Source organism: Mus musculus, chromosome 13 (assembly GCF_000001635.26).
Source record: "Mus musculus strain C57BL/6J chromosome 13, GRCm38.p6 C57BL/6J".
Taxonomy (NCBI): Eukaryota; Metazoa; Chordata; class Mammalia; order Rodentia; family Muridae; genus Mus; species Mus musculus.
In genome coordinates, this window is record NC_000079.6 from 8,549,732 (window position 1) to 8,567,500 (window position 17,769).

General features: G+C 42.3%; 1 protein-coding gene across 5 annotated transcripts in view; it reads left to right on the forward strand.

Moving 5' to 3' along the window:
- Adarb2 (adenosine deaminase, RNA-specific, B2) overlaps positions 1-17,769 on the forward strand; it is a 566,237-nt gene that overhangs the window by 347,206 nt on the left and 201,262 nt on the right. For all 5 annotated transcript variants that reach the window (XR_382016.4, NR_110345.1, XM_017315647.2 and 2 more), the window contains exon 2: positions 9,373-9,459. Coding sequence is in view for 3 of the 5 variants with exons in the window: in XM_017315647.2 (XP_017171136.1) it covers positions 9,373-9,459 (87 nt within the window). In the remaining 2 variants the exon portion in view is untranslated. The remainder of the gene's footprint in view (positions 1-9,372; positions 9,460-17,769) is intronic.

The window sequence follows — 17,769 nt, forward strand, 5'->3', positions numbered from 1 at the left end:
AAGTGAAGTGTGAACGTATACCTTGAGAATCTTTTCCTAAATTTAAACACATTTCCTGCAAAGATTCACCTTCCCCTGTCAATCATTTGTCAGACCATCTGTACCTTTGCCTGTTTTTCACATCTGGAAGTGTACATGAAACAATCTGGTGTCTTCTTGTTTGCATAGTGGCTTTTCCCCTATTTCTAAATATAAGCCAAAGTTCATGGGAATGTGCTGTGTATATCAAGTCAAGTGTGCCTGTGTGGTCTTGGAAGCTTTTCACAGCATGGCAGTAATTGGTCCAAAACCTACTAGTCACATGACTCCATATTGACACAAGAAGATGCTGTGAGGGACATCCACATAGGAAGAGGGAAAAAATGCCTTAGAAATGAAATAAAATTCTATACAACAGCTATGCATTTGACATGTAAGAAACCAATAGTTATGCTTCTAATGCCTATGGATAAGGGTTGTGGGGGCTAGTAGTGTAGCTGAGCCAATAGGCTACTTGTTTCATATGCTCAAAGCCCTTGGTTCTGTCCCCAGCACTCCTACATAAAACCAGACATGGTGGCACATATCCATAATGCCAGCATTTTGGACATAGAGGCCAGGGGACCAGAAGTTCCAAATAATGCTCAGCTAAATAGCAAGTGCAAAGTCAGCTTGGGATACGTGGGACCCTGTCTTAAAGCCACAAGTTCTGTTTGTGCATGCATGGCTCCTAAAAAGCCCCAGCAGGACCAGCAGCTTTCTGAAACTTCCATGTAGGACTGCTTCCTACAAGACTTACACTTTGAGTCTTAAATGTATCCTCCCTCCTCAAGCCCAGGCTCCTGTCTTGAGCACTCGTTCCTGAGCTGATGGAGCTCAGTGATGGACAGTGACACAAGTTAATCTCAGTGAGTTTGGAAACTGATGAAGAGAGACACCATGCAAGCAGTCACAGTGCTGGGCGCTCATGGCTGTATCCACTGTCATGTCTGAACAATGGATTCCACTGCCCTTCTTTGGCTCTTACATTCCTCCTACCTCCTCTTCTGTAGTGTCCCCTGAGCCTCAGAGAGGGCAGAGAATTTCAACTGGCAATATATGCACTATGTCTAGCCTGAGGCAACAAATGTATCATCTACATCTATTTATTTATGGGTTGGTTATCCTTGAAACAATCATGGAGGCAAGTTTAAGGAACCTGGGTCTGAATGACTCTCCCTGTCTCTGTCTCTGTCTTCCTCCTTCCCTCTTTCTCCTTCCTCTCTCTCTCTCTCTCTCTCTCTCTCTCTCTCTCTCTCTCTATCTCTCTATCTCTCTCTCTCTCCCCCCCCTCTCTCTCTCTGTCTCCCCCTCTCTCTTTCCCCCCCTCTCTCTCTCATCATCATCTCTTACCACCCAGAAGTTTCATCACTGCCTCTCTCTGAGACTCCCAATTCAAACTGCATTTGAGTTACTCTCTCAAGTTTCCATATTCATGGAAATGGAGACCCCTCCAAACTAGATTGAGAAGCTCAACTAAGATCCTCACTCGCTACTCAGAACCCTTATACATGGTGTTTCTCCTGCTTAGACCTTGCATCCCTCCCTTGAGGGAGAAGTCTCATAAGCCATTCTGGGAGAAACTCTTTGCATTCAAAGCCTCTACTACAGTGGCTCTCAAACTAACTAACGCTGCAACCCTTTAATACAATTCCTCAAGTTGTGGCAACTTCCCAGCCTAAAATTATTTTGTTGCTACTTCAAAACAGTGATTCTACTCCTGTTGTGAATCGTAATGTAAATATCTGATATGCAGGATACCTGATATATACCTATCTGTATACCACAGACACAACATGGACTAGGTCTTAGCTTAATCAATTACTTCCTAAAAGTTGCCTCCCTGGGAACACAAGTCTCTCCACATCATCGTGTCAGTGACTGAATTTGAAATCATGCATTTAACTCTGCAATTGTTTGCAGGAAAGCAATGTTTATTGAAGAATGTACTGGTTAGCTACAGCTGCTATAACAATGTACATTAATTGGCTTAAATCAGAGATATTTGTTGCCCCACAATTCTGAAGGCTGAGTCTTAGATCAAGGTGTTGTCAGGGGTTGGATTCCTCTGAGCATCTCTCCTTGGCTTGCAGATAGCTGCCCCCACATGGTCACCTCCTGTAAGATATTCCCTCCAAACACAATCCCGACCCAAGGAACTAAGTTTTAAGACTTCTTCTAAATTGTGAGGACACAGCTGAACCCACAAGGTGCCTCAGGGAGTAACAGTGCTCCAGGTTGTCTCCCACTTCCCTGGAAGCTCTCAGTGACCAAACACCTAAGTTTTATGCATCTCTGAAATTGTTAGAAGATATTTCCTCCCTGCAATTACCAAAAAAACAGACATCAAATCTTCTTGTGTTTTTCAAAACTCGGTGTTGACCCAGAGTCCTCTTAAAAGCTAGAGGAATTGCTTTGCATTGCTTCATGGGACGGAAGATTTAAAAACAGCACTTGAAAGTCCCTAAAAGTATGTAAGATAAGACCCTTTGCCTTTTTTACAAAATGCCATTCCCTTCTCCCACCTGCATGCAGGTTAATTAGTTTCCTGACTCTGAGGGTGGCCCATGTGTTCATACTTATTTGAGGTTTGATTTAGATAGGAGCAGTATTTACTTAAACACATACCTGCATTCCCTTAGAATATACAGTTCTGAAAGAAAGTGGGTCAGGCTTGAGGGAGGCCATCTGTCAGAGTGTGTTTTGGCAAAAGGAAACACAAGAACAGAACTTATAAAAGAGGCTAAGTATTGTAGCCTGAGGGCACCAACGGAGTTCTGTGGACTCCAACTGTCACCCTTCTTGTTGGGTTATGTAATTATTCAGGATGACTGTACTGGACAGAAATGTATGTGGCGCACAAGAGGACTGACAAGAGTACAAAAACCTCACTTCCAGTTTTCAAAATGAGGACATAACTGTCGCATTCATTTCGTGTGTGTGTGTGTGTGTGTGTGTGTGTGTGTGTGTGTGTGTGTGTGTGTTTAAATATCCCATCCTATAAAACCGCTTGGCACTTCTTAGGGGCAAACGGTAAGATTAAATTCTCAGATATTTTAGCAATGATCATTTTCATTAAAATTTCTGGTGCACGTGTTACTTGGCATGAATGAATTTTCTAGGTAACCGACATGTCCGTACTGTAAGAGACGATTTATCCTGCTTGGTTTAAAGAGAGTGTTTCATCATGGGATGTAGCTCAGTGAAGTACTTGCCCACCAACTTACATGAGATCCTGTCTTACACACACACACACACAAACACACACACACACACACACACACACACACACACACACAGGATTTTCATGCACAAGTATGTTCCAAAGAAAATGCAATCTTTTTGCTGTCCCCTAAATCGTCTCTGTAAATAAGCTGAGTCCTCCTTCTGCAGAGGTTTGGGCAGCCATCTTGACTCTGATCTCAGTGTTCAGCTTTCTATGGATCTTACTCTGCTCTCACCAGGGGCCTCACCTCCTCATGTGACTCTAAAGAGGTTTCCAAAAGGCTTTGTCTTTGAGATGATTGGTTGTGATGGGCTGGCTTAGGCTTTGTCTTTGAGATTATTGGTTGTGATGGGCTGGTTTAGGCTTTGTCTTTGAGATTGGTTACGATGGGCTGGTTTAGGCTTTAAGGTTATTGGTTGTTATGATTTGGCTTTTCTTTTTCTGTAGTGCCTAGGACTTTTAAAATATGTCTGAGTACTCACAATTATAAAATAAACAGACAAGAATATAAAAATATAAATGGTGATAAGCGGACCTACAAGTGGATATGGAATTTATCCATGCTGGTCCATACCTTCACTCAACATCTGTCATCCTGACTCTTCTTTACAGATGGAATAACACACATGCCACCCTCCACTTCCCTCTTTTACTTTGAGGCTTTGAAACATTTTGTCGTTGTTGTTGTTGTTTTCTTGCCCAGTTACAGTTTTGTCTTTAGCACTTTGACCTCTGAGGTATAATTTACATAATGGGAAAGATTGTGGATTAGGGACACCTGCATGTCCCCGTAAAGCACATGGCTTTACTATCTCTACCATAACACACACATGAAGCCCACAGCTTCATCTACATAGAATATGTTTTCGTCGTCACACCAGAAATATTCTTCATGACCTCTTCCTAGCCACCCTAAAACCCAACCCCAGGGGCCACCTGATTGCTCTCACACAAAGCAGTTTGCAGCAACAGTAACATCACAAAGTAAGGATTTTCTTTCACCATGAAGGTGTTTTGCCTGCTCTGAAATTTCTAAATTTCTAAATTTCTAAAGTGGTACATTCTGTGTTATGACTGTTTTTTTTCCACTCTCTCTCAGTCTCTCTCTCTCTCTCTCTCTCTCTCTCTCTCTCTCTCTCTCTCTCTCTCTCTCTCTCCATCACCCCCACCCATCTAATGCTTCTGAGATGCATCCATAGCATAATGTATTTTGATAGTACCAGCCTTTCATTTCATTTTGTTTTGTTTGGCTCTGTGCTACTTCATCCTGTAAATGTATTAAAATTTATTTGTTCGTTCTTCTGTCGATGGTCATCTGAGGTAGTTTGAATTTGGAGTCATGATGGGTAAAGTTTCTATAAGAACCTTTACAATACAAATACAAACACAGATCCTTTGTAAAGATATCTATTTCATTTAAGTTGAGTAAAAATCTAGAAATGATGTTGGTAGGTCATAGGTGTATATCTAACAGTTAGAATATCATCCAAAGGTTCCTAAAATGTGTCTATTAATATGAGCTTTGTGGCTATCTCTGCATCTTTTACCACATTTTAGCATTACCAGTATTTTTATACTTGAAGCTTTGCTAAAAGGTGTGGTCTCTATTTGCAAGTCTCACTGAAGTTTTAATTTGCATTTCCCCAAGCCATACTGCCAGTTAATACAACTTGGTGAATTTATTGGCAATACATTTCTTTTCTATTGTGAAATTTCTGTTCAAATATCGTGACCACTTTTAGAAGTTGTATTTTATAACCTTAGTTATTAAGTTAGAAAGATTCTTACACTCTGGATACAGATAAACTCTGGGGACTATAAGCACATAATCCCAGTCTGGAGATTCTGTTTTGATTTTAACAGTATGGTTTATGCTTATTAAATTTTTGTTTAGTTGGACTTTTATTTATGAACATTTGATTTAATCATATTTACCTTGTGATTTCAGTCCTTTGAAATTTATTAGGACCTGTTTTGTTTTTTTTTCTAAGCAGATTATCTCTCTCAATAAGTGTGCTGTGATACCGTGAGATGAAAGTACACACCTCTCTTGTTGATCAGAGTATTCTGCGCATGCCACTGAGATCAGGCTAGCTCTGAGCTTGCTTCAGCCTCTCCTGCACACCATCTCTCTGCCCTGCTTTTTCTCCCCAGAACTGAGAGGAATGCTAAAATCTCATTGGTCATGTATTTGTCTACCCTTCAGCTTACGTTTGCTAGTTTTTGATTCATGCTGCTTGAAACTCTAAGTGAATGCACTCTCAAGGATGTCCTTTTAATGGTTTATTGTGATTTCATGACTTTTTAATTCATGGGAATTTCCTGAATCTCAAGACTTACGATATCTGTTGTTAATTCAGTCATCACCCTTCCTTGTGATTATACCTTCATGGTATATCTGTCCATACACACTCATCTCCAATGTGTTTGAAGCAAACTGCCGATTTCCTTCCAATTTATCCCATATGGCACCTGCTCTTCCCTTGTCTTTTTAATTAGCTACTCATATTTTTTCTGGGTTTTTTTTATGCTTTATTTTGTATTGTAAAAAATACAATAGGGTATTAGTTCTTATGTGTTTGGTTGGTTGATTTGGTCTTTGTTTTGGTTTTGGATTTTTTTTAGGCCTGGTCTCACTCTGTAGCCCAAGGGAGCCTGGAATTCACTGTACAGTGCAGTGTGACCTGGACAACTATCTTAATGGTGCAACCTTTGTTCTTGGCTTAGATCAGTTTGTGAATATCATTGTGGACTTTGTAGAGTCTGTCTTTCTACTAGAAAAATGATTTCCTTTTCCTCAGACACAGTCCTTGTTCACTACCTGCTACCCCAACTCTGCAAACAGTCACTTCATATATCTTGTTTTATTTTAGTAATGATTACAGTGGTGGCAAGTCATCACGGTCATCATGACCAGTAACATTTCTCACCCTTACTAATGACCCTTCCTCCCTGCTCTCTCTAGGCATGGGCTTGGGATATGTAACAACATGCTCATGGGTTCTCTGCTCACAAAAAAGGGAGATAACAGTTCCTCTACAGCTCCCACTCTTCATTCAAAGGGAAGCAACAAGACAAACTGAACAGTTACCACATCTGTCCTCTTCTTTACCACAGTGATGTCAAGTTATGGCTTTCTTTGGCTTTGGAAAGAAAGGAGGGGAAATCACTCTATTTTCTCATATGAGGATATTCCTCAGCATGGTCTGTCACTGAGTTTCAACTAACCATGATCATTTTTGTTTATTAATACAGTGCAAGGGATTGCTTTTATAGAAAGCACATGTAATTTTTTTCTCCTAAATATTAACCTTTAAGTCTTTTAATCATAATATCATCATCACATGACTTTTTCTTTATATGCCTTAAAATCAAGGATAACACTTTTCTCTTAGTTTTACATGTATGACAGATGATGAAACACACACACATGCGCATGTGTGTATAAGGGATGGAGCTGAGAGCATTTACTACTCTTGCAAAGGACCCAGGTTCAGTTCCCATCACTCACACACTGGGCTACAATCATCCATAACTCACGTTCCAGGGGATTCAGTACTCTCTTCTGATACCCAAGGACACCTGGCAGGCACATGATGTACATACATACAGGCAAAGGAAACTTCCATACACCTAAAATAAAATAAAGAAATCTTAAACACATAGGATATTCAGTTACATTTTACTCTCATTAACATGGTGGTGATATACTTTAATCTAAGAATATTTAATGGGCTCATTAAATCATACATATTTAAAGTATATCATGTTATGATTTTATAGATGTATACATTGTATAATTATCATAATTAGGTTAATATGTCCATTATTACTCAGAGTTACCATTGTGTGTGTATGTGTGTGTGTGTGAGTGTGTATAGGAGTGTAAAAATCTATTCTCATTAGGCTGCAAGCATTCAATGCATTGCTGTTGCCTACAGTCATGATGCTTTTCATTAGGGAATCAGAACCTTGAACTCAAGATACATGAAAGCTTTATGTTCTTTAACTGACATCTCCCCACTCACAGACTTTTCAGATTGCACATGTAAATGAGGTCATACGCCATATATCTTGTACTACAAAACCCATAATTTCAACCATATGAGGGCAAATTGTGTGGATTCTTTCTTCTCCGTGCTGAAGGACATTCTACTGTAAGGGAACACATTTTTGTTTATTCATCCATCTGTCAGTGGACACTTGAATGTCTGTCTCTAGACCACAGTGAAGTGACACCTTCAGTCCTTTGAGGTATAGACCTATGAGAGAGATTGGCATGTCCAGAGCAGTGCACTGCTTCATGTCATCACTGATGCAGCTCAGGATCTGGGCTTCACACACACCTTTACCGACACACTATTTTCTTGTCTTGTTGACAGTAGCTGCCCTGTCGGTGTAGGGTGCTGTTTCATTGTGGTACTCCTTGCACTTGCTCTCTGTTAATAACTACTGCCATTAATCATTGTCTGCTCACGAGACAGTAGAGTATCCTCCTTGGAAATACCCATGCCCTTTGCCTTAAGCATGAACTTTAGATACACAGTAAGTGCTTGTCCTGGCTTATCCATGCCTCACACAATATGAAGACTATGTGTTCACTGAAAAGCCCTCTTCATCCAGCATTCATTTTTAACTGCATGCACTCTTTTTGTTTGATATGAAAAAAAAAAAAACCCAACAACAGCAAAAAGCAAGAACTTGAATGGATCTTTATATATTTCACAGTTTTGCCCTGAAATAGTTTGGTATATTTTGTGGGTGTTTCGCTGGTGTTCCTGCTTTATTAAAAAAAATTATAATTTCATTTTGAGATCCTCCAGACAAAATCATTTGAGCTTCACAGTCTTTGTGCGACGTTATTGGACTCACTTAATGAAATTATAACTCAAGCAAGGTATTTCATTCTGTTGGAGTAAATGAGCTTGTGTGGCAGGGCTCAGGGGGAGCAAAGCCTTCACTGTGTAGATCCTTAGTGTTTGCTAGAATGAAGGAGGAGCAGACACTTCATATTAGAGTTATTTATTGTTCTCTTTCTGTGAACACTATATTGGTGCCTGTCCCTACTGGAAACAACAGCTGTTAACAGGCTCCGAGATGAATTTCAATGTGATCTCCCCTGGCCTCGGGAAAGATTGTCTAAAGGGAAAACAGGCTCAGCCTTGGAAGAAAAGAACCAATCCCAACCTGGGTCTGGTTGCCTGAAGGCTAAGGGCAGTTAAAAAGCACCAGTGAGTGTTTTCATGGGTATCTGCCCTTAGATCAAGGTATACGTGGAATGGGAATACTGGCACAGGCAGAACTCCTCTGTAATAACAGGATGAGGTCAGAAGCAGTGTTGAACATGGTAACCCCTTTAAAACATCTTGCCCTGAGGGAAGGAAGGCAGCAGAGGAGAAGGAAAGGGCCCTGCACGGCACAGTCCTTCTTGCCAAGCCTCAAGCAGCTTAGGAGAGGATCAGAAATACCTCTAACACACCTGTACCACAACAGACAAGTAATGGTAGCACTTTCATCCGTGGTCCTTTAAAAACTAAGCATTCAATAAGTGTGTGTGTGTGTGTGTGTGTGTGTGTGTGTGTGTGTGTGTGTGTATGTATGTGTGTGTGTGTTTCTCAGTGTCTACTTTTTTATGTCATATCTATAGCTCAAGAGCTCAGAGGAAATATTCCACCAATGGGGGGGTTAGGAGAATCCTTGCTTTTATTGGGACAAGTCTCTTAATTCTGGAATTGTGTTACTGGATTTTGATTATTTTAGAAATTTCTTTATATGGTAGGTGTTAGCTCACTCACCTGTAAGTAGACGAAATGTTATTACCCTGAAGACAACTATTTAAAGTTTTCAGGAATGTGAAACAAGGGCAGAGAAGATGCCAAAAATAAATAACTAAATATATAAAAGAAGAAAAATGGAAATCATAAGATTTTAAATTGAAGAGAGAGAGGAATTTGATAAAAACGCTGCCTGAAATTCAATTTTTAAAAAAAGCCACAATGAAGTGTCTGCAGCCATGATGACCTTCCCACCTCTCCTTTCCAACCTCTTGGTAATAAGAACATAAGAACGCACTGGATTCTTCTGAAACTCGATGTCAAAAGTGCATCTCCTCTTCTTTCTCTTTCCAGACAAAGTCAGCATACTGTCAACCTTCCTTGCTCCTTTCAAGTACCTAAGTCCTGGCACCACAAACACAGAGGATGAAGATAACCTAAGTAAGCAGCCGGTCTCTTACGGAGAGGTATTCCCTGAATGTGTATAAGGGTGGGAATGTCTGTCCCTGTCTCCCTGAAGCCATGAAGGGGGAGTGTTGGTCTTGCCAACTACAGGAGGTGCTATGTTCACCTCCCTCAGGCCATCATCTCAAATTCCACCCTTACCCATAGTTCCACCCTTACCCATAGTTCCACTCTTACCCATAAATCCATCCTCATCCGTAGTTCCATCCTCACCCATAGTCCCACATTCTCCATACTCTTGCAGTTACAGTAAACTATCACCACCCAAGATATGGAGTCCTTACCCAAAGTCTCACCCTCACCTGAAGTCCATCTTCACCTGCAGGACCAGATGCACTCGAATGTTTATTCTCACCATAGCCTATGCCTGCATGCAATCCCATCATTACCATAGTACCAGCATTACCTGGAATCTACCCTGACCAGCAGCCTAACCCACCTGTAGGACCAAACTCATGCAGAGCCCTCTCCCAGAGTCTCATGTTCATGTCCCGTCTTCCCTTTCAGTCTCTCATCCTTCCTGTTGAAGTTTTGTTCCCATTTGGAATTCCAGCTCCCATTGTAGCCCCATCTGTATCAGATACCTCCTTCTCATCTACAGCTGGGGTCTGTGGAGTCTCATGCCTGTTCAAAGCCTCATATCTCACCTAGAATCTTATCACCATCAGGAAATCTACCCTTACCTGAAATCCCAGTCTCATCTAACATCCTGCCTTCGTATGGATCACTTTTCTTTCCTGGAACCCCATCCTTATCATAAGAATAAGAAAATATCAGTAATGCATAACCAAGAACCCCCAAGGAATTTAGGAAATAAACTAGTTGTCTTAGACTATTCTCTTTTTTCTTTCCTTCATTTTCTTCTTGTAACTACAGAAAAAAAGTTAAAAATGATTGTAGTATCATGGTTCTCAAGAATGGATTTTACTGTTCTTAGAGGAAAAAAAAAGGTCAACTAGGGGTTTTCTATTGAAACATCTCTGGTACATGAAGTTGGAGAAGAATAGGAGAGCATCATTAAGTGTCTGGTGTTGAAGCTGGGTTAGAGAAAGGGGTCATATTCATATCATCTGCTTACATCCATAAGGAGAGCTCAGAACAGAAACTAGCAGAGAGAGAAAAGGAAGTCAGAAGAGACAAAGGAGAAGGGGAGGAAGAAGAAGAAGGAGGGGGGAGAGGAGAGGAGAGGAGAGGAGAGGAGAGGAGAGGAGAGGAGAGGAGAGGAGAGGAGAGGAGAGGAGAGGAGAGGAGAGTCAGAGAATTGCACACCTCTTACCTGGGGCATACTGTCAAGCATTTAAAAGAAAAGGCCAAACATTTCACAAAAACATCTCTCTGAATTTAATATCACCTAACAGATGGGCTTCTTTTTCAACTAAAATGAGCTAAGAATGTGCTTGTCATGGGATGGGGAGGAGGCAAGGTGCTATTGATGGTTGCTAAGATAATTGGCTGAATCAAGCAAAAAACACTGGCAGAGATTTCCATGGGAACTGAGACCCATGTTGGTGCCAACCTCTATGAATCAAAACACACTATTGTGGGCAACCTTCTCCAGACAGCCACTGATGCTATTGGACATGGAGATTTCTTCCTGTAATTAGTCACTTTCCTCATAGCTGTGACAAATGCCAGCAAAAGTGGCTTAAGGGAGGGAGGGTTTCTTTTGGCTCACAGTTCAAGACTATCACAGCGGGGCATTCACAGCTGCAGAGCATGAAGCGGCTGCTCACATTGCAGCCATCACAGGGAGGGAGGGAGGGAGGCAGGGAGGGATGAACGCAAATGCTCAGTTTGCTTTTCCTCTTTAAGTTCAGGATCTCAGACCACGGGGCTTTGTCACCCAAGTCTAGGGAGGGTCTTGCCACCTTACTTTACCCAGTCCAGAAACTCCCAAAGGAGCCCAGCACTTTTTTGCCTAGATAGTCATGTCTAGATCCTGTCAAGTTGGCAGTGAATGGTAGTCATCACATGTCCCTACACCACTGTAGGCCCAAAAGTAAAGTTGAGAGAGTTCAAAGGTCAGTACCTTGACAGATATTCATAATCTTCTGCTCAGATTTTTATTTCCAAAGGAAAGAATAGAAGGGTGAGGGGTAGTGGAAGAAATTGACTGGGCTTACACGTGGGCTCTTAACCGTCTCTAAGCTGCCCTTTTAGCAAGGTTCATGGTTCAAAGCAAAACCTGGATTGTGTATATACTCTTGTGGTAGTCTGAATTTAAGAGTTTTCAGATCAGTGAAGTTATGAATGAATATCTCAGAAACCTTAAAAAGACTGAGGTAAAAAAACAGAGTGTGTGTGCCGAGTTTATTCTGACACAAGAGGAACTTGACTCTCTGCTGCTCTTTCCATCCGGAGCTGCTGGGAGGCTGGCTGAGTCAGGAGGAAAAGACAGTGCAGTTATCTATCGAACTTTTGGAGAGAGAGAAAAGCAAATGGGTTCTAACTTCCAGAAACTCAGGAGTCACTCTTATGTAGTAACCAAAGGCCCAACATCTTAAGAAACACAGGATCTTCGTAAAGCTCTGTCGAGAAGACACTGAGAAAATCATACACACACATAGATACACAAGGCAGCAGCACCCACCACCACCATCACAGAAGAAGAGCCACAGGCATAGAGGTGGTGGATGTGGTCTACTTGGGAGTGAGTTTCATCAGGAAAGGTGTTTGGAACCCAAACCAGGAATGCTCTAAGGGGAGTAGGGGGTGAGACTATGTGTATCAGGTGGAGTGAGGTGTAGCTGGTCATCCCAGAGTTACTGCATCATTCTACTCCCATTCCTGGCTCCTCAGCATCCTGAGCTATGTCTGATATGCTCGTGAATATGCACTTGTACATACATATGTGTGTGTATTGGTGACAATATTGCCCATGGTCTAATTTACTCTCTCATCCAATGAGCACATGCTGATTCAAACCTGGGGGGGGGGTTGTCTTCGGGAATGCTCAGAGAAAGGAATACATTTACAATATGCCTGAAAGGGGAGGATTCACCAGGTACAAAGAACAGGAGCAGGTAGAAAGTCCCCATGTCCCCTCAACCCAGGTATGCACACATGCTATCAGAGTAAGAATCCCAGCTCTGCCCTGGGAGTTGACAGTGCAGGAGCCAGAGTTTACCCTCCACATTTGTTTGTAGGGTACAGGGGTCTCCCCTCTACTCCCCAAGCACATTCTTTTACAAGTAGCTCTTCAAGTCTGTGTTGAAAAGTCAGAGATTTATGGTTTGATCGCCTGACTTTTTGAATCCGTAGATTGTTATATGTAACAATTGGGTGCATAAGACCTATTAACTAAATGGTGGGGAAAAAAAGAATATAATTTCCCGGGTCAGAGGAGGGGAGTGGAGCATATTTAATGCCTTCTCTGTGAAGAGGAAAATATGAAGGTGTGTCTGTGGGTCTGTGTCTGTGGGTCTGTGTGTGCGCGTGCATGCGCATGCACACACTCAGACAAATGCTTGTGACTGTGTGCATATGTATGTGGAAGCCAGAAGAGAATATTGCATGTCTTCCTCTATTGTTCTGCCTTTGATTTTTGTTTTGTTTTGTTTTGTGTTGTGTTTTGGTTTTTGAGACATTGCCTCTTCACTGAACCTGAAGCTCATGTCCCTATCAGGTTATATCTGTCAAGCAGTCTCTGGGACCTGCCTTTGTCTACACCCCAGAGTTAAGGTTAAGGATTAACAACTGTGACCAAAAGCTTCCTATCGCCTTTGGGCTCAGAGGACATCTTCTTACCACCTCCATCTATTTTTCCCTGAATCCAATGCATACTTGACACAGCTTCATAGGTTACTCATGACAAGCCTTTGAAGAAGGCATCTTCTACCAGCTGCTCAAGCTCACAAACTGCCACACTCACATGCAACCAGCAAATGCCAAGTTCCTGGTACCTTGTGCACACCTCAGCCTGAACCTATCTGTCAGGCACCATACAGTGTAGGCTATCTCCTGCCCCTCTACACACCAAATCCTCCCCACTGTCTGGAGGAAGAACTGGGCTGCTTGCCTTTCTGCTGTTGTTAAGCCCTGTCATCTGGGAGGACCGGCTCTGTTTTTAAAACCAGGGTGCTTGGCAGCCGAATAACCTTCACCAGGAACAATATTATCTCTTCAAATGTAGCGTGGCTCACTGGATGGCTGGCTCTCCAGAGCCCTCCTGACCCGCAGACATGACAGTGCCATTACCAGTGATGCATACAATCCCAATGATGCCAAGCCATGAAAGGAAGCAAACCGGGTGTACATAATAACCGGGTAGAAGATTCTGGCCTGCTAGGGAGCCAGCAGAGAAGAAGGTACACAAATAAATCCGCAAATGAGCAAGGCTTCTTAGGGATGATAGCAGTATGATCCCATCTCAGACCGGACTGCCACCTTGTCTAACCATTCCTGAGTGTCATCAGCCCCGGTCATCAAACTTAATAAACTGCAAATAACAGAGTTATTTTGAAAAATAAATATGTAGCCACAGCAATGAGAATATACAATTTTTTCCTTCCTGTCCAAAATGCAGTTTCTTCATGCATTGGACCTTCACACGTGGCGTTATAATTGCCGACACATTTTGTCAAATGAGATAATGTGCTTATAAGGCTCCAGAGGAGAGTCCAGGTGGGAGAGAAACAGAATGGAAATAATTTCATTTTTCATTTTCCTGTACAGATGCCTTCCTGACTTAGATATTTTCTTTCCTTGCCTGGCGGTCTTCAAATTGCTCGTGATTGTTCTATTTCTGTTGCTTATGGTATTTATCTAATGCCCGTCTGAAGTTATTTGCTTGCTTTTCCCCAATTCCCACAATGGGAAGACTCATGCATGCAACTCCATGAATGGACCTATGGAAGGTCAAAGTTCACAGATGTCTTTTTTTTTTTTTTTTTTTAATGCTGTCTTGAAGAATGAGGTGATTCTCCATTATGCCAAGGCAGAAGAGCCACAGGCATAGAGGTGGTGGATGTGGTCTACTTGGGAGTGAGTTTCATCAGGAAAGGTGTTTGGAACCCAAACCAGGAATGCTCTAAGGGGAGTAGGGGGTGAGACTATGTGTATCAGGTGGAGTGAGGTGTAGCTGGTCATCCCAGAGTTACTGCATCATTCTACTCCCATTCCTGGCTCCTCAGCATCCTGAGCTATGTCTGATATGCTCGTGAATATGCACTTGTACATACATATGTGTGTGTATTGGTGACAATATTGCCCATGGTCTAATTTACTCTCTCATCCAATGAGCACATGCTGATTCAAACCTGGGGGGGGGGGTTGTCTTCGGGAATGCTCAGAGAAAGGAATACATTTACAATATGCCTGAAAGGGGAGGATTCACCAGGTACAAAGAACAGGAGCAGGTAGAAAGTCCCCATGTCCCCTCAACCCAGGTATGCACACATGCTATCAGAGTAAGAATCCCAGCTCTGCCCTGGGAGTTGACAGTGCAGGAGCCAGAGTTTACCCTCCACATTTGTTTGTAGGGTACAGGGGTCTCCCCTCTACTCCCCAAGCACATTCTTTTACAAGTAGCTCTTCAAGTCTGTGTTGAAAAGTCAGAGATTTATGGTTTGATCGCCTGACTTTTTGAATCCGTAGATTGTTATATGTAACAATTGGGTGCATAAGACCTATTAACTAAATGGTGGGGAAAAAAAGAATATAATTTCCCGGGTCAGAGGAGGGGAGTGGAGCATATTTAATGCCTTCTCTGTGAAGAGGAAAATATGAAGGTATGATGTCAGAGTTAGAGCTGTGAAGAGCCCACAGGATGGGATGGCAGTAGTAAGGCACTCACATGCTGCTCGCACCGAGGTATGAGCTTAGCTGCATATGCATATCTGTAGACAATGTGAGAGTAAGGAAGGGTCCTTCAGTCTCCAGCCTTGTCACAAGAGAACTGTTACCAGTCTCTTGTGTTGTGTGTGTTGCTCCCACTGGCAGAAAGGGGCCCTAGAAGAAAAGATAGGGCTTTTATCCACATGGATGGACATGCAGGCAGTGCAGTAAGCTCTCATGGGAGTGAACATTTGCCTTGTCAAGCAAAGGAAGAGACCAGGAATGTGTTTTGTTCTGCTCCTAGGGAGCTGGCGCTGTTCTTTGGTTAACATTTCTGGATGGTCAGATCAATATCTCTCATTCAGCACACCAGAGAATCAGAAAACGACTAACCCTTCTCTCTGGAATATCCCAGGATTTCTAGGGAAACTGCTGGAAATTACCAGCAAATAAAATAGTCATGAAGAGAAGCTGGATACAGATACAAGCAGGGGTCCTGAACTGTTTCCCTGCTGTGCTTTAAAGTGCTACTGTGGTGGTGGTTTTATTGAGCCAGATAGATAGATAGATAGATAGATAGATAGATAGATAGATAGATAGATAGATAGATAGATAGATATAGATAGATAGACAGTAGACAAATAGATACATAGTGAACAGACAGAGATATTTATATATTCACTTAACTCATCCCCACTCAACTGCTGAAGCAAATACAAATAAAATCTTCAGTGTCTTTCATTTAAAGAAATGAAGCTTGCACAGAGTGATCTAAGGTCTCAACATGCCTAAACAAAGGACAAAGGCATCATGTGATCTCTTGCCTGCTTGATTCTTGACCCTGTGAAGTGGCCACTGATGGGTCCCAGGACAGAGGCCTCAACCTAAGCCTAGATGGGCTCTAAAGTTCTGGCTGGACACTGAGAATTGGTTATCCAAAGCATGTCATCCCAGAGAGCCTAACTTGTTCTAAGATAAGGACCCATATATGTTCTTTTTAACCAACTGCTACTAATTATTGATTAAGGAAGAGGCTCACAGAGGCTGGCAGGCGGTTCATATGGTTCTGCTTATGTCACAAGCAGAGACACCTGAGTTTGATATCCAGCACCCATGTGAAAAGTGGGGTGCTGGGAGCCCTGTAACCCCAATGTTCAGGAGGCAGAAACCGGGGGATCCATGGCCATCCAGCCTAGGCAACTTGGAAAGCTCCAGGTTCGATTGAAGATCCTGTGTCAATTGGAAAGGAAATCCAGCATCCACCTTTGGTCTCCACACTTGTGTACAAAACAGGCACATGTACACACACACACACACACAGAGAGAGAGAGAGAGAGAGAGAGAGAGAGAGAGAGAGAGAGAGAGAGAGAGAGAAACTCATACCCCAGTCTAATAATCAAAGTTTATATGAGGAGTTCCATCTACAACAGTAGCAAGATACTAAGAGTTACAGAAGAGAAGCAAATAAAAAGGGATTTCACAGTGTGTAGGGCAAAAATGTTGTTTTCTGAGTTCGATTCTCTAAGATACAGCAGAGGTCATCTGATAGGCTAGCCACCATAATCACACTGGCACACTTATTAAATCCCCACATTGTAAGAAATCAATAAGAAATTAGAAGGCTCCAAGCAGGTTTCTAGGCAATCTGATGTGGGGATTTGGGAATTGTTTTGTTTGATCTTTATTTTCCATTTTGAGTTCAGTTTGGGGAAAAATCACACAGTTTAATCTAATGTACACTCTCCATTGGCTTGAAATGCCCTAAATGACAGAGTGCATTGCTGTGTGCATACCAGAGCACGCAACGATTAACACAAACAGTTGAGATTTAGCACTCGCTATCTAAACGGTAATTATTTTTGCTGAGATCCATAACAAATGAACGTTGCATGGTTATACCTTAAAAAACACTCAGATTCACACTTCTGAACAAACTAACCTCCCCAAATCCTAATAGCTTTTTAGTAGCAAATTGATATAGTAGTAAGCCCATTTCACAACTCAGAAAATTAAACCGAGAGCCTGAGCTCCATTTCAACGCAGAGCCCCCACGTGTAGCATCGATGAAAGGGCAGTTTTGGCTTCTTTATAAAGACGTGATAGCTATGACCGATGGGCTAGCGCTGAGCTAAAGGGAGGTTAGAGTGCACGCTGAAAAGAACATTCTCAAACGTCAGGATACCTCGGGAAGGCACCTGATGTTCAAAGGCATCCTTTGTGACTGTGAAATTGTACTTTCTTCTTCATTATTCTCCAACAACAATGCCATAAACTGAGAGGTGAGAAGCACAGTGGCGGTTCTGGCAGGTCTCAACCTGCGTAGCTTTCAGGCTGCAGAGAAGCAGGTCCGTGTGTCAACAGCCAGCCAGGCATTCACTGTTCTTGAAGCTGTTGGTTCACTGGAAAATTCACCTGCCGTTTCCACTTGCTTAATGAGAGAAAAAAGAACACATTTACACCTGCCACGGAGCTGAGAGCTCCCAGCTCCTGAGAACATGTGTGAGGTGCTTA